Source organism: Caloenas nicobarica, chromosome 6 (assembly GCF_036013445.1).
Source record: "Caloenas nicobarica isolate bCalNic1 chromosome 6, bCalNic1.hap1, whole genome shotgun sequence".
NCBI lineage: Eukaryota > Metazoa > Chordata > Aves > Columbiformes > Columbidae > Caloenas > Caloenas nicobarica.
The window spans coordinates 24,576,927-24,600,282 of record NC_088250.1 but is presented as its reverse complement, the minus strand read 5'-3'; the positions used below and the strand labels follow the sequence as shown (position 1 = coordinate 24,600,282).

Here is a 23,356-nt window from a genome sequence, read left to right as displayed (position 1 = left end):
CCATTCTTGGTGTTGTGTTTGCTCTGAAGAGCAAAACTGGATGAAAAAGTGCAGTTGAAGGAATTCTACTGCAGATTATACAAAAACCAAACCATACCACAGTCCTTGAAGAAGGAATAAAGAAAAAGATGCTGCTGCTACCATACAGCATAAAGCTAAACATTACGAATCACATACTGCTCAATTGCTGAAGAATCTACTTCCTCCTGCAACCAAATGATATTCTGTAAATCTGGTGTTATTTATTCAGAGATATATGCAATAATATATTTTTTTAAATGCACATATAAACACCTAAAAGAACTAACCACCCTAAAACATGTAAGAACGATAGGCTCCTGCTCCAGTATAATCAGCATTAATACTGATCTCAAAGGGAACAGTTTCAGAGACACTGATGTATCACATTTAATTATATTACACGAAATCATATTCCACATAATTATAAATGCAATATTTCACTGTAGCTGACAAACCATGAAAGAAACATGCAAGAAAAATGGAGAATAAAGGAGAAAGGAATGAAGAGAAAATACTTGAAAAAAAAATGGAGAAGTTAGCTTTGAAATCTTCCATTCCACTTTCCCTGACCCACATCATCGATCTAAAGGGGTTGGATTCATGTTCTACAGACACTGAGCAGCAGTAACCTGCCCAAACCATTCTGCCGGAAGAGGTAAATGCAAAAGACAATCGGACCATTTCTGAAGTCCAGCCATGTCCTTTTTCTAATGAGATATGCTGAGTGAAATTAGCAGATTTCTTGCTCTTAACTAAGCTCAGTGACAACAGCTCCCTGCTACAGTAAACATTTGAGCTCCAGTTCACCACTTCTCAGTCCTGAGTGTATTTGAAGGAGGTGGGAAATGCCAGCAAAAATCACCTGGCAGGTCAAAATCACATGGCAAGCAAAGAACATGGAAACATTAATATGCTAATGCATTCCATATGATGAAACAACTCTTAGATACTCTTGCCCCTAAATAGGGAAACATTAGAACATGTAACTACAAAAAAGAAAAAAACAAGTTGTCATGCTGTGGAAACAAAGCTGTATAGCATGAGTGGCTCAAATGTTTCAAACCCACCACTAGCCTGCTATTAGTTTCAGCTGTGCTTGTGTTCATGATCCTGAACATTTAGGAAGGAATCCTTAAAATACTCTCTCAAGAAGAAATATGATTTCCCAACACACGCAAGCAAAGGCAGATGCTACGAGGTTCTGGTTTTGTGTTCTGACCATCCTGGCACAGAACAACGGTCTGTTGTGGTAATTATGTCACTAACTTTGTTACTTTAAACCAGCTGCTTTCCTAATGGTATTACCATTAAAAACCTGCATTACAACCATATAGCAATAATTTAAGGGAGAAGCCTTAAGTGAAAACTGTCCAGAGCAAAAACAGATTTCAAAAAAAATATCATATAGAGTACAAATAGCTTGATACAAGCGACACGGTACGAGCAAACGGCCTGGACAAGAGCACACCAAAGGGTGGGCTGGTGTAATAATTTGTGCTGAACAGAATGGGGGAGACCTGGGTTAAGCCTCAGAGCTTGAAATCTCACTCTGGGACTGGGGACTGTCAGGAGTGTGAAGGGTCTGCTGCATCATCCTCATTTAATGATGTCAAAGGCACCAAAGCAGGTCTCTGAAGAAATTCAGCGTTGCAGAGATGCCATGCTGCAGGCTAGTAAGTAAATCATAAGCAAGACGGTGGAAGGCACAGGGAACCACGTGGCTTGGGCACAAAGGTCATCCACAGCAAAGCACAGTGCTTAGTGAAAGTCTGGAAAGCACCTAGAAAATGTGTCAAAGCAAGTTACAAGCTCACTGCTGAATCTCCTAAAACACAATTGCTTAAGTCCCTAATCACGTAAGCAGTCTCAACAATTTCAGTGAATACCTGGAATCAATTTAATCTTGCATCTTCAGATCCAAGTATTAAATAAGCTACAATAAATGATCGCCTAACAGTCTGTGAATAAGAAAGTACAATTAAAGCCTAAATAATATATTCATAAGCAAAAACACCAACATAACAGCTGGTTTGGGAAAAGAAACTGCACAGCAGAATCAGGCAGAGAAGATGGTTGCAAAAATCGGTCCCAGCCTCACAGCCAGGGCTGACGTCGGGCAGCTTCCTGCAGTCTTCCCCAAATCGTGCTCAACGGCTCTTTAATTTTTCCTCTCCTCCACTCCTGTCCTTCTATTTAGCTGTTTTCTCCTGTCTAGCCTCCCATGTAAAAGACAGTATCTGTGGGCAATTGCATCAATTGCTCTGCCTACCCTTACATATCTAATGGAAAGCTTTTATGGCCAGGACTGACTCACGTGGTGTCCCCCAACACTCCAGGCTCTGCTTCTGGGTTGGCTGTTCTGACATCATTGCAACAAACATAATACCTACCTTATTCTTCCCCACACTTCTGCCTCTGGCGCAACTGATATGAAGAAATTTGCTTTCCCAATGCAGAACTGGAGTGACAGGCTCGAGTTTGAAGGAACTATTCAGAAACGTGGCAGTTTCATTTCCCAAACAAAACCAGTAAAACTGTCTGAAAATAGCTGTACTCCCAAGTAAAATCATAGTACGCTCTTTTCATCTTGGAAAAGAGGAGAAAGCTTCACTGAACAGAGCACTAAAAAGAACCAAGCAGACGAAGGTGGAGCGCAGATTTGTAGAGACGTGTATTGGCAAATTGCACTCTTGCCAGGAAAGTACTTTTCCACAAAACTGGTGAACATTTGCCAACTGTGTTTGTAAATACTGCACAGCTGTGCTACAACAGGAAAGCAAGCTCAACACTTCTGTAATTTGATAAGAGGTTTCTCTTGTGATTCACCAAAAATAATTATTCAAAATAAAAACATGGCCAAAATTAGCACTGCTAGCTGTTGTGAGCAAGAACTAAAGCAAACATATTGACTAAAGCAAATAAAAGTCACTGTATAACCAGCCCCACATGCAAGAACTCTGTAGATTTTTGTACCTTGCATTCTGAGGGATTACATTGAAAGCAATATTTCTCTACAATAACTATCACTGAAAATAACATCTCAACACAGTATATTATAAAAGTCCATGATGACCAGAGGGAAAATCTGTGCAGATGGGATGTTTCTGGCATTCGTAGTGACAATGACGTTTTTCAACCATAATTTCCTCAACCCACAGGTGTTCTTCTGCCTTGTATGACAACAGCCAAAAGATATAAAACAAAAGCCAGTGACCTTTTTCTGTCACTGCTTATCGCCAGCTAGAAAGGCCATTTCTGCAATATGCAGAGCGGCCTTTCCATTAATCCTTAGCATCAAGAACTCCAATGGACACCCTCTTAGGACAGCAAGATCCATTCTATATGGGGAAAAGAAGCTAAAATTACTCTAAAGCCTCACGGTAAAATCTGAGACACTTGGAAAGAACTAATGAAAATACATCAAGGCTCTGGGGTAAACAGCAGTTTCTTCATTGACTTCTATGTGTCCAAGATTTTATTCTCCATTTATTTTGTATTGTCTCAGCTTAAACAATGTACATGGCAGGTTCTCTTTCTTGCCCTCGATGTCTGAGAAGTTTAGGCAGATTTGTAGGAAGGAAATATTTTGCATCTGAAATTTTCCATAGTCTGTAAAAGTGGATTACTGAGCTTCTGTGAACAAGGAGAGAGTGTTGTCATTTCTGTCTTACAGCAGCATCAAGTTAGTTGCTAAGGGGCTATGTTGGCAGAGATGCCTAAGGCTCTTAATAGATTACGCAGATTTTTTGAAAGATGTTCCAAGCCTAAAATTTCTGGACATCTCACTTGGTTCCTCAGCAGAAATGGAGAATTTTGAGACAGGGCCTCTTTTCCTCTCAAGTAAGACACTGCAGAGAGAAATATCTCACAGGAAGAAATGCCACAACCTTCCGAGTCTGTAAATTCACATCAGAATTGATTTAATAACTTCATGGCTGCAGTTCTTGCCTTTATTTGCAAAATTAATTCTGTTCCACTTACAATTATATATTGAACAGCAAAATCAGAAACTTTGGCTACCCAAGTGCAAAAGTACCAGTTACAGCAAGGTACTGAACACACTTTTTCTAGGATGTTCATGCATCGATGACATCTGAGACTGTGCAAACCAAAATGTCTTCAGAAAGAGATTAAGGAGCTATAGTAACCACTGCACAAATAGTAGTTACTGGGCGGCTCCAGTACAGAATAACCTCACAACTCTGTCCTAACATAACATGAGTGTGCAGGCCAAGGTTTCTTCACCAGTTCAAAAGACAAAAAAGGGAAGGAAAAATCCACTTCTGTAAACCATGTATTTGCAACTAAAATGCAAGTGACGAGAAGTCACTGTTGCATGGGAAGCTGTAAAAATGCCTAATTTATCAATGAATCTTTGCACAGATTGATAATCTGTCATCTTTTCTGTAAAGCACATGGATTTCATTTGTTGTTGGGAAAACGATCAAATGGAAATTTTTTTCTTTAAAGACCTGAGAACAGGTTGTTTTTATTATAGCATTAGCATGACTGATATGTGACTACTACCCTGAAAGTCCAAGTTTTGTTTAAAAAAGAAAAAAAAATTCTCTATAAATTACGTATCAGATTTTTTGTAATATTCAAAACCCAAGGCGTCTCAAATAAGGTGGGATCCAAGAATTACGGGTTTTCCTAGCTATTTTGTTAACTTGTGATCTTTGACGCGTATTTTTGTATATTCCTAGTTAGTTATCTGCTAAATTGAACATAAAATTACTTTGAGAATTTCAGACGGTAGTGTTACATACAAATCTTAATGACCTCCACACATTCAAGAGAGATTTGTGTGTATTCTTACCACCAGTATTGAAGATTTAGCTAAGTACTTTCTATTTCAAAACAATCCAGGAAATGCACTAAGAATTTCAGAAGTGTTAAGGATTTTTAAAATTCAGTAAAACATTTAAGGAAGGTGATTTTAAACAGTGTATAAACAACATGATGGCACAGTCTCTTGACATCTGACCCACATTCCAAAATAACTCAAAGGCATGCACTGCTGTAAAAATTAAGTAATAAAACCAAAAACCCATACAAGCAAAAAAATCTCATGCTAACAACACTGCAGGAAAACCTCCTGCTAAGCCAAGTCTACCCAGAACTCCAGCCACTAGAGAGGATTCTTACATGCACTGACTATTTCTAATCATAAATATAGTTGTGTGGTAACGTACAGCCAACATATATTAGCCTCAAACTAGGATAAGCATTCAAATGCACACTGTAATTTACAGTGATGTGGAACAATTACTTGAGGAGTTTGCATCAACAGATTATCTTAGTAGTGAAGAGAGGAGACCCTCTGTTGCAGGTTCTTAATAGCAAGTTTCACATTCAGGTGTTAATTTTCATTTATCTATGATTTCAAAAGCACCAGGCAGCACTACGAGTGATTATAGTTTATACTAAAGCAATGGGTTGCTTCTGTTCACCACTATATTTTGACTTCTCTTTGCTTCTTCAAAGTGCCAAATACATTCTTTTCCTTCTGATTGCTAAGGAAGTTGAAACTTGTTATTGTACTACAGAAAAAGGACTTTTATTTACAAATCTGTTTTTCTTCCCTCATAATCCAAACACTCATTTTGTATACCTACTATAAGATTTTAAGGTATGACATAATAATCTATATTTAAGCATAGTACTTACGGTTGGCATAATTTTACCAGGTCCTGATCAGTGGTGTTTGGAGGCAGTGCTCTGATGTAAAGGTTTGTTTTACTTAATTGATCCCATCCTGAGTTGCTGCTGCTACTACTGTTGTTATTACTGCTGGTGGTGCTGGGACTAGGAGGAGCCATTGGGTGGGCTGGTACAATGGACTGCTGCAAAGGAAAAAGCGCGTTAGAGGAAACCAGAGATCGCAATCACGGCATGCACATTAGCTCAGTCTACAGGAGCCTGTTTACCATTTGGAGCACTGTGTTAAATCTGTACGTAATTACTCATGTATTTTAAATACACCTGCTTTCACACCCCGTTTGGGACAGGATTCATAGGCCCATTCTAATACACCCAACCACCATCTGAAGCACGCTCAATGCATGACACAGGCTCAAATCATATATAACTTCTGCTGAATATTACTCATAGGATTTTATCACTCTTCATTGTGGCATCTGATATGAAAACGAAATAAGAGATATTGTTGTTCTAGGTTTCAGCAAGGATAAACTAAGTTTACATCACTATGACTATTCTACACGTCAAATGAATTATTCTGGCAGACATGAAGATTACGCTATTTCCTTAACCTATCCAGAAACATAATAATAATTAGAAGCCTCTTTTGCATCTCTTCTGGCGTTTAGTACTTCACACAATAATGCTTTTATTTTTTTTAATATAGACGGGGAGCACAGCCAGCTTAATGACCAGACTTTAAATTAACTGTGTGCCTCGGCAGAATTGTCATACTGCCATTGATCCCTGTATTTGTGAATTATTTTAAGAGTCTCAAGAAAAAGATTCTGTATGATGGCAAAAAATTCAAAAGGATGTGAGCACATAAGCACTTCCCGAAGGTATCTAATGCTATTGTTCTTAAAATCGGACCCTAATGGAACATAAAAAGGTTACAGAAAAAATCTGCAGAAAAGCAGTCTTAATCATTTGCATTAACAACACTATAGCAGCACGTGGTACAGAAAGGATTACAACCAGCTCTGTGGTGTTGTAGAAGAAGAATACTTTAACAAATTTACTAGAGAGCTAAAGTTAACAGTAGAAGTCTTGTGACTACAAGGTTTTCACTGATAGAAAGAACTGGCTGCACGCGGTGGCCCCTTTCCTGCAAAACCCTGAGCCCCCACAGCTCGAGAAGTTCCCAGCGAAGAACCGCCCTGTGAGACGCGGAGGAAAGGCGCAGTGGGAAGAAAAAAATAAAGTGGAATATAAAGTAGATGTCAGTGCAGACTCACTTGTTCCCACCCTGGTGCCACCCTCGTCTTTGGACTCGTACTAGTGCAGCCACAGCCCGAACCAAAAAATTATCTTCCCTGATCTGGTTCACCACATGTGGTTTTGTGCTAATGCAAAAGCTTTGGCTGTCACAAGGCAGGGAGCTGGAATGTGTAGGCAAAGAGGAGGGGATTATAGCTTGCCTCAGTTTAAAGCATCCATGAAAGTACAGCCTTAATAAATAAGAAAAGTGAAACTATTTTGGAGATAACCTCGGGAACTGGAATGAATTGTGAGTGGGAGAAAAGTACAAAGGCATGTCTTATATCAGATACTTCATGATAACTATGTGTTTCTTTTTTGTTTCCCTACGAAAGTTTTGAAATCATCCAGTTTGGCATATTGCAAAGTTGATTATGCAGTAACAATAGCCAGGAACACCAAACTGAAACACTCGCTATAAAATCAACATATCTATGTAGAAACATTGTCGCCTAATTGAATTGAACTGAAAATGACCAAAAAAAAACCCCCCAAAAAACCCCCCAAAACACCAAACACATACTCCTCATCATTTAAAATTTCAAAACTGATTACCAATAGATCATTGCCATAGGGCTGGGGCTTTTGTTTTTAAATAAAGATTTTTAGAAACATCAAATCTCTTCCAGGAGATTTATACTCTGAGCTGAAGCGCTGATCTAGAATTTCTTCCAGGCATTATTTAACATGGGAAAAAGATTAAACACTCCCTCCAAGTTTGTAATGGAAACATTGACAGATTTTAACTATAGCAGTGCAAGTTGGGCTGTTGGATCATTCTGCTTCCAGTAACGTCAGGCAATTATTTTTAGGTTACAAGCCATGTAGAATGACAGAGCAACTAGTTTCAAAACATTTTCATAACAAACTGAACAAACTTAATCTAGCATGGTGCTGCTCTTCTAAAAGCCTTCAGTGGAGTTCTCAAAGTGCACACAGTGATCAAATGCACAACTGCTCTGTTCAAAGTTTCAAAACACGGGCTTCTCTCGTGCATGTACGTACAGGTGCCATGAAAGTCAACGTACACATACCAGTCGTCATCTTAACTGGTAATTACTATCAGAGACTAAGAGCCTCCATTCTGTTTTTCAGTATCTTTGGCTTGATTTTGCCTTTACTTCTTACAATGTTTTTCCCTTAAAATCTTTGTTTTTCTATGTTATGAAAAACTGGAGTTTTATAAAATCTTGCCACCAGCTGGTCAAACGCAAGAGAAGAAAATGAGCGCGTGTGTGTGTAGACAGAGCAGGAATCCTAACTCTGCCTTCCTGTAAAACATAAACACTCCATTCCGAGAAATTTAAACTTTTATTTAAACATGAAGATGCTCTAGTACTAGTGGGCACATCCAAATATGATTGGAATGTAAATGTGATTACAGTTGTCTTCCTAAGTTTACAGACAGAAGGTTTTCCACTGCTTCCACAGAAACTCATACCTTTACAGCCCTGAAGGCTTTACAAAACACAGATGCTTGTGCGTACTGCAGCGCTCAAACTCTGCAAGCCAGTGACACACAGACAACCATTAAAGGACCAGTGATATCCTAAAACCATAGGGCTTAAACACATTTTTTACATTAAAACTTAATTTTAAAATCTGAGTCACTTTTTCCGCTCTGCTCCTCATCAACAACTACTTGTAAAAATGAAATGATAGAGGTCTCTCTTTTGTTCAAAGAGGCTTTTCTTTTCCCGTGGCAGCTGCTGCAACGCTGGCCGGTGGCACGGAGCCTCGCTGCTGCAGCTCCGCTGGCACAGCCTCCTACGCCCACAGCGCCTGCCAAGAGAAGAGTTTTCTGCTGGCGGAGTTGCATCACCTCCCTAAACAACATAAGCTAAGATGATAAAAGCTCTCTTCTGCTGGCATAGCTGCATCCACACCTGGGGTTTTGCCAACGTGTCGATGTCGGCAAGGATGTATGACTTTTTTCCACACCCCTGGCTGATACAGTGCTTGCTGGCAAGACGTTCTGCAGCGGAGACCTGGCCAAAGTTTGGGGTTGTTTATTTAGAAACAGCTTTCGTGAACATCAACCGAAAGCTTTTTATAAAGCCTGAAACCAAATCTGAAAAGTTTTGTGTTACAAACTGTAGTCTCTGTTGCAAATTTATATCAAAAGCTGTCCTTAAGATTTTATCATATGGACTTCACAACAGTCTGCAATAATGTAACATACATAAAAACATGTTCATTATTTTTTCTCTTCAATCATCTGAAATTAAAACACTGGACACAAGTAGAACAGGAAGAAATCTAAGTAACAGACCATTATTTCTTGTGACAATATTCCTGTTCACAAGAAATAGAATTTTCACACTGGTTTGCCATTTCCTCCTTAGTCTTCACTCCCAAAGGTAATTAGCGATCGTTCTTTCTACACAGCAGTTTCTTTCCTGTAATTTTCAACAAACACCTAGGCAAAAAAGGCCACTGACAGAATAATCATCCTCTATGCTGCATTATCACCCCATCCCACCCTGGAGCCACCCGTGAGGCACTCCCGACACCTCGGCCTGATCCCTCAGGGACCTTCCCTCCAGCCCCCACCACCTGACCACAGCAGTGGGAAAACCACGGCCACTCAACAGGAAAAGCTCAGTGACAGAACAGGCACCATGGAACGCCTTTAACCAAGAAAAACTGCCTGTGTTTTCTTCTTGATATAAAACCCCAAAAATGGGATGAATCACGAGTATTAAAAAACAACTGGATAATATATTCATCTTTGTATGAACGATTCCTGTCTGTCTTATAAACCACTATGTGATTAAGAACTGGAAATGAGTCAGAGCAGGATTTTGCCTGCCAAGAAGAATCGCTTCGCTGTCAACAGGAAAAACACACACAAAAAACCCAACCAAAAGAAGACGGAACAATCCTTAAAAATTCCTCTGACCAAGGAGTTGAGAGATACCAATCCTTGCTGCCTTCAGACTACAGAAGTCCAAGGAAAAGTCCAAGAAGCAGAAAATAACTTGGATAGTGACTGGCCCAAAACAGAGCGTGAATACTATGGTAGCAATCCATTTAAGTCTCTAACCTCATGTTATAAAAGCATGTCTATGAAGTTATACAACATGCTAGCATTTAATTATGAGTTCCTTCACTCAGCTAAAATGCCTAATGGGAAAAATACTGTGCCTTTTAATAACACAGTTCTCACATATCTACTCTAAATTCAAACCATAAATTATAACATATTTTATCTGATTTAGCCTGAACTGCTACTTGGATCATCTCATAGTTTCAAAATCTTGTCACTTCTGTTTGCCTGGCTTTGTTCAGGTGATTAAGCTTCAAGTACCTGCTTACCCCACCTGCCTTTACCCAACCTCCTTGATTTCACTAAACAGCACTTCAAAACAGCACCTTCGGTAAATGCCACTATATGAAAATGACCATATATTTTTGTGGATGTGTGCAACAGTGATAAAAAGTATCAAGTTACATGAATCTGGAAAGTTTCTGGATTAAATTGGGGGTCGATTTTTTATTCATTTATTTTTTAATCAACGTAACACAGAGCTTTGCATGTACAGTGAAAGCTAGGGCTCAGGAAACTTTGAATATGCCACATCTAGTGAAATAAGACACACAGTGCACAACTCAGGGAACAGGAGGTTGTTTGGAGTAAAATCATATCCTTAACGGAAAGAACTCCAAATGTCTGACAGAAATGACTGTTCACTGATGAAGACAGTTGCTTTATCACCTTCCTTTAGATAAGGAATCATTAAACTATCATTTAGTTTAAGCCTGCAAACTGATGGCTGTATTGGGGATGCCATTTTGAGTGTCCTGCACTATTCTATTTCATGGTTTCCATCACGTCTGCAATGTTATGGCAAGCAAATCCGAATTTCTGGAGGCCCCTCCAGATCCAGTTCTCAGTGGACATGAGTCAACCAGTAGAAATAGAAAGATCTGCTGCTGTTGTATTCACATCTCCTGCCTCAGGGTAGGTTCTCCAGCTGTTGTTCTCCAGTCTGTCAGCACTTGTCACAAGACGTTTCAGTAAGTCAGCTGCTTTCTAAGCATTTTCAGTATAACACATAAAATGAAAAGAATCACAGAAGCTGGGTCCTCTAGACTCTTGTTGAAAACCTTGTCAGGATTGGAAAACCCCGGGACCTGCACCATTTTCTTCAATTAAACCACTGACCTTAAATTTTCTTTGTGCAGGTAAAGAACAGGGTCTCACAGTGATGCTGCAAGAGTCAACGTGACTATTCCAGCAAGGGCTGGTTTAGTGCTCAAGGCTGAGGCCACAGATACCACGTCTTGTGATCACGCACAGCTATCTGCACGCCCAGGATCCAAGCTTATTCCATCTTCCTTTAGACAGTAAAGATGGGTGTTGGTGCTCCAGCCAGATGGAGCAGAAACAACTAGGAGCTGGGAAGATGCCGGACCCCGTGGGTGGAGGCTGGCATCAAGCACAGACTCTCCCTGTTACGAAACATCCCAGACAGCCCAGGAGCACCTGGAGATCCAGCCCTGGGTTTCTCCCAAAAAGCTGTCTAAACCTTCCATATCTTGGCATGGAAAAACTATGACCAAAATACTACAGCTGCTGTTCCGATAATGATGGGCTGCGATAAACAGCTTGAGAATCAAGTACTCAAAAAAAAAAAAAGTACACTGAACATGAAAAAAAGCCTTTCAGCTTCAATTTTATTCTTTAACTCCTAAGTTTTAAGAGGAGCTTTGCAAGATAAAAATAGAGGGTTATGCCCTTTTTCTTGCCTGTATATTATAGCCAAGTCCATGCTGTTGCAAAATCCTATGAAAACTATTTTCCTAAATACAGATGACAGCCTTCTCCATATTAAAGTGAAATAAAAGGAAACAAAAATATACATGGATATAATCACGTATCTATGAAAGTAAAAACCCAAAGGTTATTTTCACTTTGACTTTTTTTATTAAGTCTATTGTGTTTTAACTAATTTGAACCATCTTGCCCGCAAGAGCAAGAAACATCTGCAGCAAAATCCAGGAAAGCAGTAAATACACCTTTTTTCTGAGCCATTTAAGAATCCCTCCCTTGAAATACGGAAATGCAGGAGCGAGCAGGTGTTTTTCTCAGCTTCCTTTTAAAAAGATCTTCATGAAGAGTGGCTCTATCAGCAATGAAACATGACAAAGTCTAGTATAAACTCCTAGTCACAGCTCAGATGCTAACAATTTTACCCCTAGAGTATTCTGATTATAACCCAAGCTCTCTCTCCACTGACTGCTATTGTGCTTCCTTTTCCTCAGGATTGTGAGGACAAATGACCCTTCACAGTAACATAGTAGGACTAAACTTGTACTCACCAGAAAGCAACTAATGACAGAAAGTACAGACATAAACCATTCCAGGTTGTTACAAAATGTCACATTCCCATATTTTTACAGGAGATGGAACCAATATTATTTAAGTTATACATATTAAAGCTTAATGCAACAGCGATCTTCTGCTAATAATGAAACAAAGCTCCAAATCTGTTATTTCCTTTTTATAAGGACACTTGAAAAAGTAGGAGCATAATCCTGGCCACATTGCTGATGCTACTGAACAGTTTTTTCTCCAAGAAAACAGCAGGACAGACTGGAACAACAGAGCAAGCAATGGATGCAGGAAGCTCCTCCTGGTTCAGGTAGCTCTTCTAAAGCCTCAGTGATAACAAAAACACTTCAAAGTTCCCAGGAGCTCACCTACTCCATTGACTTTATCCCCTGTCAGGGATTTTTAAGTGATCCACTGACTGACTTCTCCAGTCCAAAGTCAAAAGGTGCTGGACACATGAAATTAGCCATACCACAGCACAAAAGGTATGAGAAAGAAGATGGGAGTGCTGAACTGAGCTGTGCCATCTTCCTTTGCAGATGCTATCAACCTTTCTAGTTGCTCATCATGAATCACAGCATCCTCTTCCCTCTCAGTTTTATACCTGGATTCCCTGAACAATTCTCTGGAACAACACATCGGTATCATGCCCTAGCTATGACAGAATCATAGACACATCGAAAGCAAAATATTTGAGTTTTAGTTTCTTACACTTGAATGGGCTGCAGCAATCCAACGGCTAGTCTACACTAAAAGATATAAAAAGAAAGTCAAGACTCTGAAGTAACTGAAGAAAGAGAGCTTAGTACTAAGATCTACTGGGCAAAAAAGCATGTACATGTTTTTGTGGTTAGACATTCATTGAGCAATAGACACCAAATAATTCACTGCCAACTTCCTTCTTGACTCTGGTAAATACGCAGTCCTATTTCCTTCAGTGAAACCAGCCAAGACTTTTGCTCAGGATCCAGAGAGAAAATGGTACTCAATCCCCAGACCATGTTAAAGTTTTTGTTCCAGCCTGAGGATTCAATTTACAATCAGACAAAAACACATCCATTTTCAGAGGGGCTTAACTCACACACTAATGTGTTTATGCAAGTCTCTGAAAGGTAACAAGTCCAGCACATGACAGCAAATACAAATAATAAAAATAATTCCTCCCTTGCATTGCACATCTCTTGGTACACATTAATAGCAGGGTATAAAATCTTACAATGTTCTTTGCAACAGGAAACATCCAAGATATCACTGGTAGGAGAAATGCTTCAACTGAAGCAGCAATTAACTTAGAACTCCTGTGTCATACAGTAGGTAAGACCGGACCAGGGATGGTCACATCAGAGCTCGCAAATCACATACAGCTCAGAAACACTTCAATGGCAGCTCAGAAGACACTACTTAAAAGACTCCAAGTCAAAAAAATGACTCAATAACCTTTTTATGTCTCAGGTTGTGTGATGGGAGAGGGGCCACACTGGGTCACATGCGAGCAGGAAGGTCCCACATAGTGGCATGAGCCATATTTCCAGTGGAGTCCATGAAATGCCATAGATAAGCACATGGAGGGTTTCTTAGAGCACTGAAGGCAGCAGCTATGAGATTTAAGAGGAAAAAATGCAGAAATGCAGCATTTGCATATGCTTCTCAGATACGTGACTATTTTGGTGCTCACACCATTAAGAGGTTCAGAGATCCCTAAACTAGACCATAATTGTTTCTTCTCACTGTATATAGGACTCTGTTTAGGCATTAATTAAACAGGAAACTCCTGCTCACTACCGCCATTTAAAAACTCTTCAGGTGTCAGCCCAAAACAGATGAAAAATCAAAGAAAAGAACAAGTTTTCAGTCAATTGTTCTACTTCTTGAAAGCTATTGAATGCCCAGGACATGAAAAAACCATCCAGCCAAATTGCAGGTGGCATACAGAGAATTACAACATATAGTTTCACTTCTCAGTCAGTCATCAAGCCTCTTGTAATTTTTTTTTAATCTATTTTATTTTTTAAGGAGAAGAGGAAGATGCAGGGAACTTCACAGCTGTCAGCCCAACTTCAATTCCTGGGAATGTTCTGGAACAAATTATTGAATGATCAACTTACAAGAATCTAGAAGATAATAAAATGACAATAAAAGCAGACAAACAATAACAGATCGCATCAAAACAACCTAGTTTTCTTCACCACCAGTGCAACCAGTTTAGTGGATAAGGCAGAAGCAGTAAACATCTAGAGATCTTGACTGTGACTTCTGACACTGTCCCACACGATATTCTCATCAGCAAAATAAAGAAATATTGCCTGGATCAGCAGTTCCCTTTGTAAGGCACTCTGCAGCAGAAAGTGAGGTGCAGACTGGAGCAGAGCACAAGCTCTGAGCTTCTTCATAAACTCCTGATCCTCTCAGTGTGTGTGGTCACAGGAGGGCAGGAAACAGAGCAAACAGCACGCTGGAAGGCATCGTCCATCCTACTGTTTCCTCCTCTTCCCTAGTCCTCAAATTCATGGTGCTTCAGAAGCTTCTTGTTTAAGGACTGCTTAATAAGTGAAGTTACCCTAAACAAGACTGAGGATCAAAAAGCAGACCTCAAAGTAGAAAATGCTGTTGATTAGGACAATACAAAGTTCCTATCTTTTTTTTAAAAGGAAAAATTAAAAACAATCAGACATCTCCCATGATTAAAAATGCAAAAGAAACAGGGCAATTATTTGTCTTATTCATGGAATCTGGAAACATGTGTGCTGAGATCTGAAAATAAATAATATGTATTATCCTCTTATTGCATTTATAGTGTAATGGCAAAAAGTAACATACCAAAAGCAGCAGCACCAGGTGGGTCTTAAATATATGGAAAATGAGAGATCTGGATTTATTCTGGGAATTTTTGGCTCCCTTCTAGGAAAATAAGAGACAGCAGGTAACCATTTCTGTGAGTGAATCCTGCAAAACTAAGCTCCAGCAGTGAGACTTTCCTGCATCACACAAGACAGTTACTTCTGTTCAGAGAACAGACTCTTCAGTTAGAAGAATGCAGATCTCCAGCTCAACTGCTATTTTGTTCACCTTTTTCGTCATTACTTGTTGTGAGGTCTTGCCTCCAGTGTCAACAAATGAGGCCACATACAATATTCAATGAGACTGAATACTTACGGTTTTCAAGTACTTCTATTTATGATATGTTAAAATGCATATTTTTTTAGGAGTAGGTAATTAGTTTTTAATTTCATAAAGTAGTAAATATGCAACATTCATGTGGCCATCCTCTTTTTTCAACAATTAAGGATGCCAACCATCACTGTATTTTGGTACTTAGTCCAGCTAAGTCTATATATTTCATAAAGCTGCTGTTGATGAGTCTACGTACCATATTAAAAAACAGCACGGCAGACACACAGATACTCACTGTGGCTTATTCAGAGACCTGCTGGAATATCTGTATTAAAAAGACTGGCAATACAGTAAAAAACAGTATGTTGGGCCAAACTTTAGTTCTTTAAAATAATAGAGAAGGAAAGGTTTTCTTTTCAAAAGCTAGAAACTCTGCAGAAATGTTTCTGAAGGATTATTTACTGTTCTTCCATATTGTATTAGACTTAAGATTTCTGATAAGCTCTTGCAAGTACTGTCTCTTATTTAAAAAGTGTCACAGGTTTCATGAAGCACATAGGAAAACTCTGCAGTTCTTTATTTCAGCTTTTCCTAAAAATTATTTTTATAGGGTTTCTTTTTTACTTTTTGTTATTATTTTCCAAATTCTTGTTTTGTCCCTCAAAACTACAATTTCATCTTTCTGCTCATCTGGCTATTCTATCTACCCTCCCTCCATAGACAGCAATTATAGGATAGAAACAGCACCACATTGAAGATGCACGTCAAAAGAAGCATCTGCTTTTTTGGCAAACTCCACACTGTTGGTGGCATTGGAATTATTGCTATGCTGTTTGTCACAGGGTTAGACCACAGATGGCTCTTTTGGCTGATATGAGATCTGCTATGTCATTTTCTGTTTATTCAAGTTAAGAAATAAATTGAAGAACTTGTGCCCAACCATGTACAAGGGAGTCAATTTCTATCAAAATCCCTTTGTCTACAATTGCTGGTTCCTTATGGGCAGTGTGCTACACCCAGCACAGTGGCCGTGTTGTTATTGTGCATCCCTCCATTCTGTTTTGAAAAGAATGGATGCTCTTTTTGGCAAGGCCATCCAGTATTTTATAGGTAGGTCAATGCAGTATATTCCAGATTATTCCAGCTTCTCCTGCTGCATTCTTTGACAATATAGATGGGACAGTGCAGGCAGTTGGCTCTGGCCCTTTCTTCTACACTCCTAAATCTTAATCTTTCCCTGACAGACTACACCCACTTCACTGCAGCCAGCATCTCCAGCTGCAGGAAACGCAGCATGTCAGAAAAACCCTGCAGAAAAAGAAGCCAGTTTTGCAAGACTGAATCATCAAGACTGAACACAGATGACTCCATGAACAGGCTCTTGAGCTGCACAACTTACACTTTAAAGTAGAAATCAGTTTAAATATTTTATCTTCCCTACTCAGTTTGCAAATGTTTTTCCTTTTCTAATTATCCAATGCATTTCTGTGTCTCCAGGCCTAACCAATGTAGCAGTGTGCTGGTTTCACTGAAACCAAGTTAATTTTCTTCATGCAGTTAGAAATCATTTTTTCATAGCTAGCACGGTCATTGTTCAGACTTAGTTTGAGGAAAAGAAGGTAGCACCCTGGGACAGAGTTAATGTTTTCAATTGCTCTGGTCTGAGAGCCAAGGACATTCTGAGCGCTCTGCCCACAGGTGTGAAGAAGCCAGTAAGTAGGGCATGGAAGGGGCAGAGCTTGACTGACATAGAATCATAGAATGTCCTGAGTTGGAAGGGGCATCCAGACTGATCAATAAGAATATTCCATGCCATTAGCATCATGCTTCATATATAAAGAGAGTCAGTATCTTCCAGCTAAGTCCTTTCCTCATTCAGTCTGAGCCAGGACAGAGACTTGTTGGGGGAGTTCTGTTCAGGACTTTCGTTAGTTTCGTTAGTTTGGCTTTTTGCCATCCTGCCGTTTTGCAGAGACCTCTGAGCCTTTCTGCCTTTTTCCTCCTTTCTCACCGAGGTCGGCTGTTGGGACCACGTGCTGTTTCCTGGGACTGGCTGCTCGGTGCAGACAGAGTTCCTGAGGAATTGCATTGAGTATCGTTTATTTTATATTCTATTTCTATTTCATATATATATATATATATATTTACTAGTAGTGTATTAGTATTTCATTATTTTATTAAACTGTGTTTATCTCAATCCAAGTTTCTCCCTTCCCTTTCAATTCTCTCCCCTATTTGAGGGGTGGGGAGGGGGGTGTGTAAGCGGCTATCCTGGTTGCATTGCTAGCTCCGGTTAACACATCTACACACACACACACATATATATATATGGTCTGACACTGAACTTGCAATTCATTATGGCAGGGTGACCACACCTTCATAAACGTGATTCTCCACCGTGGCAAAAGCACCAAACTGAACAGAAGCAGCCAAATATCATTAAATTAGCAATGTGGTCATTTTTAGAACAAGACCAGTAGCAACTTTTTAAATCATCAGACTCATCAGGTAAGGAGTTGTAAGTTTTCTGCACTTGCACACATTGGCCTAGTTCATAGAATCACAGAATAGTTTAGGTTGGAAGGGATCTTAAAGATCATCTGGTTCAACTCCCCTGCCATGGACAGGGACACCTTCCTGCTCAAAGCCCCATCCAGCCTGGCCTTGAACACTTCCAGGAACGGGGCATCCACAACTTCTCTGAGCAGCCTGTTCCACTATCTCACCACCTTCATGGTGAAGAATTTCTTCCTTGTATATAGTTTATATCTACCTCTTTCAGTTTAAAGCCATTATCCCTTGTCCTGTCACCACCTGCCCTTGTAAAAAGTCCCTCTCCAGATTTCTTGTAGGCCCCCTTTAAGTACTGGAAGGCTGTTATAAGGTACAGGCTCTTCTCCAGGCTGAACAACCCCAACTCTCTCAGGCTCTCTTCATAGGAGAGGCGCTCCAGCTCTCTGATCATCTTCATGGCCCTCTTCTGGACTCACTCTAACAGGTTCATGTCTATGCTGGGGGCCTCAGAGCTGGATGCAGTACTCCGGGGGGGGTGGGTCTCACAACAGCAGAGAAGAGGGGGAGAATCACCTCCCTCAACCTCCTGGTCACACTTCTTTTGATGCAGCCCAGGATACTGTTGGCGTTCTGGGCTGCAAGCACACATTGCTGGGCCATTTTGAGCTTCTCATCAACCAACATGCTCAAGTTCTTCACCACGGGGCTGCTCTCAATCCATTACCCACCCAGGCTGTATTTGTGCTTGGGATTACCCCAACCCACATGCAGGACCTTGCATCTGGCCTTGTTGAATTTCATAAGGTTCACACAGGCCCACCTCTCCAGCACGTCAATGTCCCTCTGGATGGCATCCCTTCCATCCGGTGCATCAACTGCACATCTTGGTGTTGTCAGCAAACTTGCCGAGGGTGCACTCAGTCCCACTGTCTGTGTCGCAGACAAAGAACAGCACCCGTCCCAATACTGACCCCTGAGGAACACCACTCATCACTGGTCTCCACTTGGACATCAAGCTGTTGATCACAACTCTTTGAATGCAACGTTCTTCAACCAGAGGGTGGTGAAGCACTGGAACAGGCTCCCCAAGGAGGCAGTCACGGCGCCAAGCTCGACAATATTAAAGAAGAATTTGGACAACACCTCCAGACATATGGGGTAAATTTGGGGGTTGTCCTATGCAGGGATAGTAGTTGGACTCTACGATCCTTGTGGGTCCTTTCCAACTCACGACATGCTATGATCCTATGATCTAGCCAATTCCTTATCTACCGAGTAGTCCATCCGTGGAACCTGTGTCTCTCCAATTTAGACACAAGGATGTTTCATGGGACGTCAAATGCTTTGCACAAGTCCAGGTAGATGATGTCAGATGCTCTTCCCTTATCCACCAACACTGTAACCCCATCATAGAAGGCTATTAAGTTCATCAGGCACAATTTGCCCTTAGTGAAGCCATGTTGGCTGTTACCAATCACCTTCTTATCTTCCAGGTGCCTCAGCATAGTTTTCAGGAGGATCTGCTCCATGATCTTGCTGGGCACAGAGGTGAGACTGACTGGCCTGTAGTTCCCGGGTCTTCCTTTTTTTCCCCTTTTAAAAATGAGGGCTATGTTTCCTCTTTTCCAGTCAGTGGGAACTTCACTGAACTGCCACAACTTCCCAAATATGATGGATAGTGGTTTAGCAACCTCATCTGCTAGTTCCCTCAGGACCCGCAGATGCATCTCATCAGGTCCCAGGGGCTTGTGCACCTTTGCGTTCCCTAGATAGCCTCAAACCCAATCTTCTCCTACAGTGAGTGGTTCTTCATTCCCCCAGTCCCTGCCTTTGCCTTCTGCGACTTGAGCAGTGTGGCTGGAGCACTTGTCAGTGAAAACAGAGGAAAAAAGTCATTGAGTACCTCAGCCTTCTCCATATCTTGAGTAAGCAGGTCTCCCATTTCCTTCCAGAGATGGCCCACATTTTAGTCTGTTTTTTATCACTGATGTACGTATAGATGCTTTTCTTGTTGCCCTCGATGTCCCTGGCCAGATTTAATTCTATCAGGGCTCTAGCTTTCCTAACTCGATCACTGCTTGTTTGGACAATTTCTCTGTATTCCTCCCAGGCTACCTGGTCCACCATAGCACCTCTTCTCATTGGCTTCTCTATCACTTGGAGACGGAAGTTATTATCAGTGCATTCCAGGAACTTCCTGGATTGCTTATGCTTCAACAGATATTGGGGTGGCTCAATTTCCCCACAAGGACCAGGGCTTGTGAACATGAGACTGTTCCTATCTACTGGCAGTCTTATCTGCTTGGTCTTCCTTGTTGCGTGCCCTGTAGCAGACCCCCACTATAACGTCACCTGTCCCTGCCCTCCCTTTAATCCTGACCCATAAACTCTCTGTCATCTCCTCATCCATCCCCAGACAGAGGTCCATGCACTCCAGATGACCACTGACACAGAAAGCGACACCCCCTCCTCGTTTCCTCTGCCTGTCCTTCCTAAAGAGCCTGTATCCTTCCATTCCAACACTGCAGACAAAGGAGCCATCTCACCACGTCTCCATGATGCCAATAAGCTCACAGCCCTGCAGGCATCTGCACATCTCTCTCTCCTCTTGTTTATTGCCCGTGCTATGTGTTTGCATAGAAGCATTTAAGTTGGTCCTCAAGTGAAGCTGGCTTACTGGATGGAATGGCTGGGATTCCTTTGTCCTGCTCTTCAGGTGCTCTCCTACTGTCCTGTCATCCTCCTCCAGGTTCTGGGCATCTACTCCTGGCACTAGCATCAAACTGGTAGGAGTGGGATAGATCAAAGTTCCCCTACCCCAGCAACTTCAATTTAAAGCTCTCTCAACCAGTGGTTCTGCGTTCATTTACACAAGCTGAAAACCTGTCCAGAGTTTTATATATTTCAACATTGTATAAAACTGACAGACCAGAAGACACAAGTGTATAACGTTGGCAAAACTTTTCAACATAGGGCTTCTCTGTAGAGTACCAGGGAGCAAAGTCTGCTCGGTTTGCACATGCAACACGTATACCAATTTTCTTTGGACTTTAACAAGACAATATGCAGCATGAACGAGACTGCAAATGAAATTCCCGAAGTCTTCCAAATTACTCTTGAGACTCTATACGACTTTCTAAAATAAAACATAGAAGCTCAAATCTCATTAGAAAAGAACTGGAGTTGAACTTCATTGCTTTTGAAACATTTGCCTTTTGCATTGTTTCCCATTCGGGGAGGAGCGTTGCAAACCCCACGCAAACCTCGGTGCCGGTGTCCGGCTTCAGTGCCCACAGCCTGGGTGTGACACAGCAGGAGCACTGACCAACAACTTGCATTGATGTAACTATATCAGTGCAGTTACATGCATGCTAACAACTTTAAGTACACTTCATACCAAGCAAAAGTGATTTCAAGCAAGAGCTGAGAAAGTTGTGTGCAGGATGACCTGATGTTACCATCAAGGACAACTGTTTCTAAATTTCTGGTGCCAGTGGATACCAGTCAAATTTGACATTTCTCAGAGATGATCCTGCACTATTACATAGCCACACCAAAGCCAAGCATATCAAACATTTTTGGCCAAATGTTCACTATGGCATATCCAGCATAAGTGGCATTAAATGTCCATTTTCTACAGATGTATGACATAATATACAGTCAAGCACAAGATACCCTCTGCTTTTCAGGAAAAAAAGGAGTGGTCTGTCATCCCCAGAATGGTTTACACAGCTTCCTCCTATGTAGCACAGAGAGTTTTACCCATGCACAGGCACCACAGAGCAAATTACAATCAGTTTAGCACAACAAAAGCAGCTATGTTTAACTCCTGGGAAAGACAGAAGCAAGAACAGCTCATCCAGCCGATGAACTGCTCCGATACCAAACAACACTTATCCTGCAGCTGCTATTACTACAGAAAATGCTGCTAAAGTGGTAGAGACAACTTAAGATGGTCCCAGCTGATCAGCAAACACTAGCGGCAGAAAATGTAGCTCGACGAGCAGCAAGAAGCTATGACTGTTTCTCTGATTTGTTATCACCATCTTGCAAAAGTGCATGTATGTGAATATACACACATAAAGCAGTTATATCTATGTTCTTTTAGATTTGTGTATCCCATCTACTTAAATCTTGAATTAAATTCCAGGTTGTTTGAAGACTGAGGACTGAGACAATATCATGAACTTTCTACTTTTTCCTTCCACAAGCTTTTATGATCTGCTTTCTTCAAACTATGTGCTACAAAGAATACAAGGAAAATGTTGACATTTGGACAATTTTCTCATGGAAAAGACAAGGAAGGCATAACTCTTGTCTCTAGACGTCCCCGAACTACTAACCTGCAACTGTGGCTTGGTTTAGCTTCCTAGAAGTTAGAGGGAAGCATTTTCTTCTCACATTTCCGGTCAGTACGCCTTTTGCACCTCACAGTGCACAGCAATTACGCTCTCTGACACCTTCCCCTGTCTCCAGCTAGATAATTTTTATGCACAAGAGCATTTACTATGTTTCTTTAAGGATAGTTTTATATGTTACAGTAATACACGTATCATTTGTTTCATTACCAGCATATTTGATGGAGAGATCACTTTTCCAGCACTGTTTGAGGGAATAGGAAGTAGGATACTCCAGAACACAATGCTTAGTGTAGTACAAATACTATTTAATGACATTCAACTTGGATCAAGTGAAGCTTGCTGGCATTTGCTTGGCATCAGTCTCAACAGATCCAGGCTGTTTATAGCAAAACTGTTCTGTTTCTGCTTTGCTTGATAAAAGCCAGTTCAGGCAGCACGTCTACCCCGATGGCCCAGAAAAGTTGACTTTAGAAGTCTGTTTAAAGCACAACATTGCTGAGCACTGATTTAAGATGACCTCTTTTGAATTTTAACAAATAGGAGCATGACACATTTAATTTAAAAGTAGTAGTTAGGGAATCTAACCAATTAGTAAATCTAATCCTCTTTCTGCAAAGTTATTAAAACCAAATATTTTCCTAAATGCAACTGATCAAGGATGCATAGATGAGGAGTCCTTTCATACGCTAAGGCAATTCACCACAATACTGTGAACACAACAAATCTGGGTTCTTGATGAAACACAGTAAGGAGTTTGCTAAAATCAGCATAGCAAAATCCAGTACGAGTCTGCTTTTATAAATAGCAGTTTGCTTCTCTTTACAAATATGGAAACCAGTATTCCTTCAGGAGGATGAAATTCTTGAAGTTGTAAAGGTAGGCAAGATTAAAACTGAAGATTCATCCATAAAAACTAGGGCAAGATTTCCAAGGATAGGTAACTTCTGGTGGAGCTCCCCACAGTAGATGTCTAGTTGCACATTAGGGATGATTTGTTTGTACTGACCTTCGATGGTCTGAACATGGCATCATGTCAACTAAAAACAGC

The 23,356-nt window shown here is 40.7% G+C and overlaps 1 protein-coding gene across 3 annotated transcripts in view; it reads right to left on the bottom strand.

The window, feature by feature from the left end:
* RBMS1 (RNA binding motif single stranded interacting protein 1) overlaps positions 1-23,356 on the bottom strand; it is a 150,369-nt gene that overhangs the window by 60,936 nt on the left and 66,077 nt on the right. For all 3 annotated transcript variants that reach the window (XM_065637531.1, XM_065637532.1, XM_065637533.1), the window contains exon 2: positions 5,692-5,867. In XM_065637531.1, the coding sequence (XP_065493603.1) occupies positions 5,692-5,867 (176 nt within the window). The remainder of the gene's footprint in view (positions 1-5,691; positions 5,868-23,356) is intronic.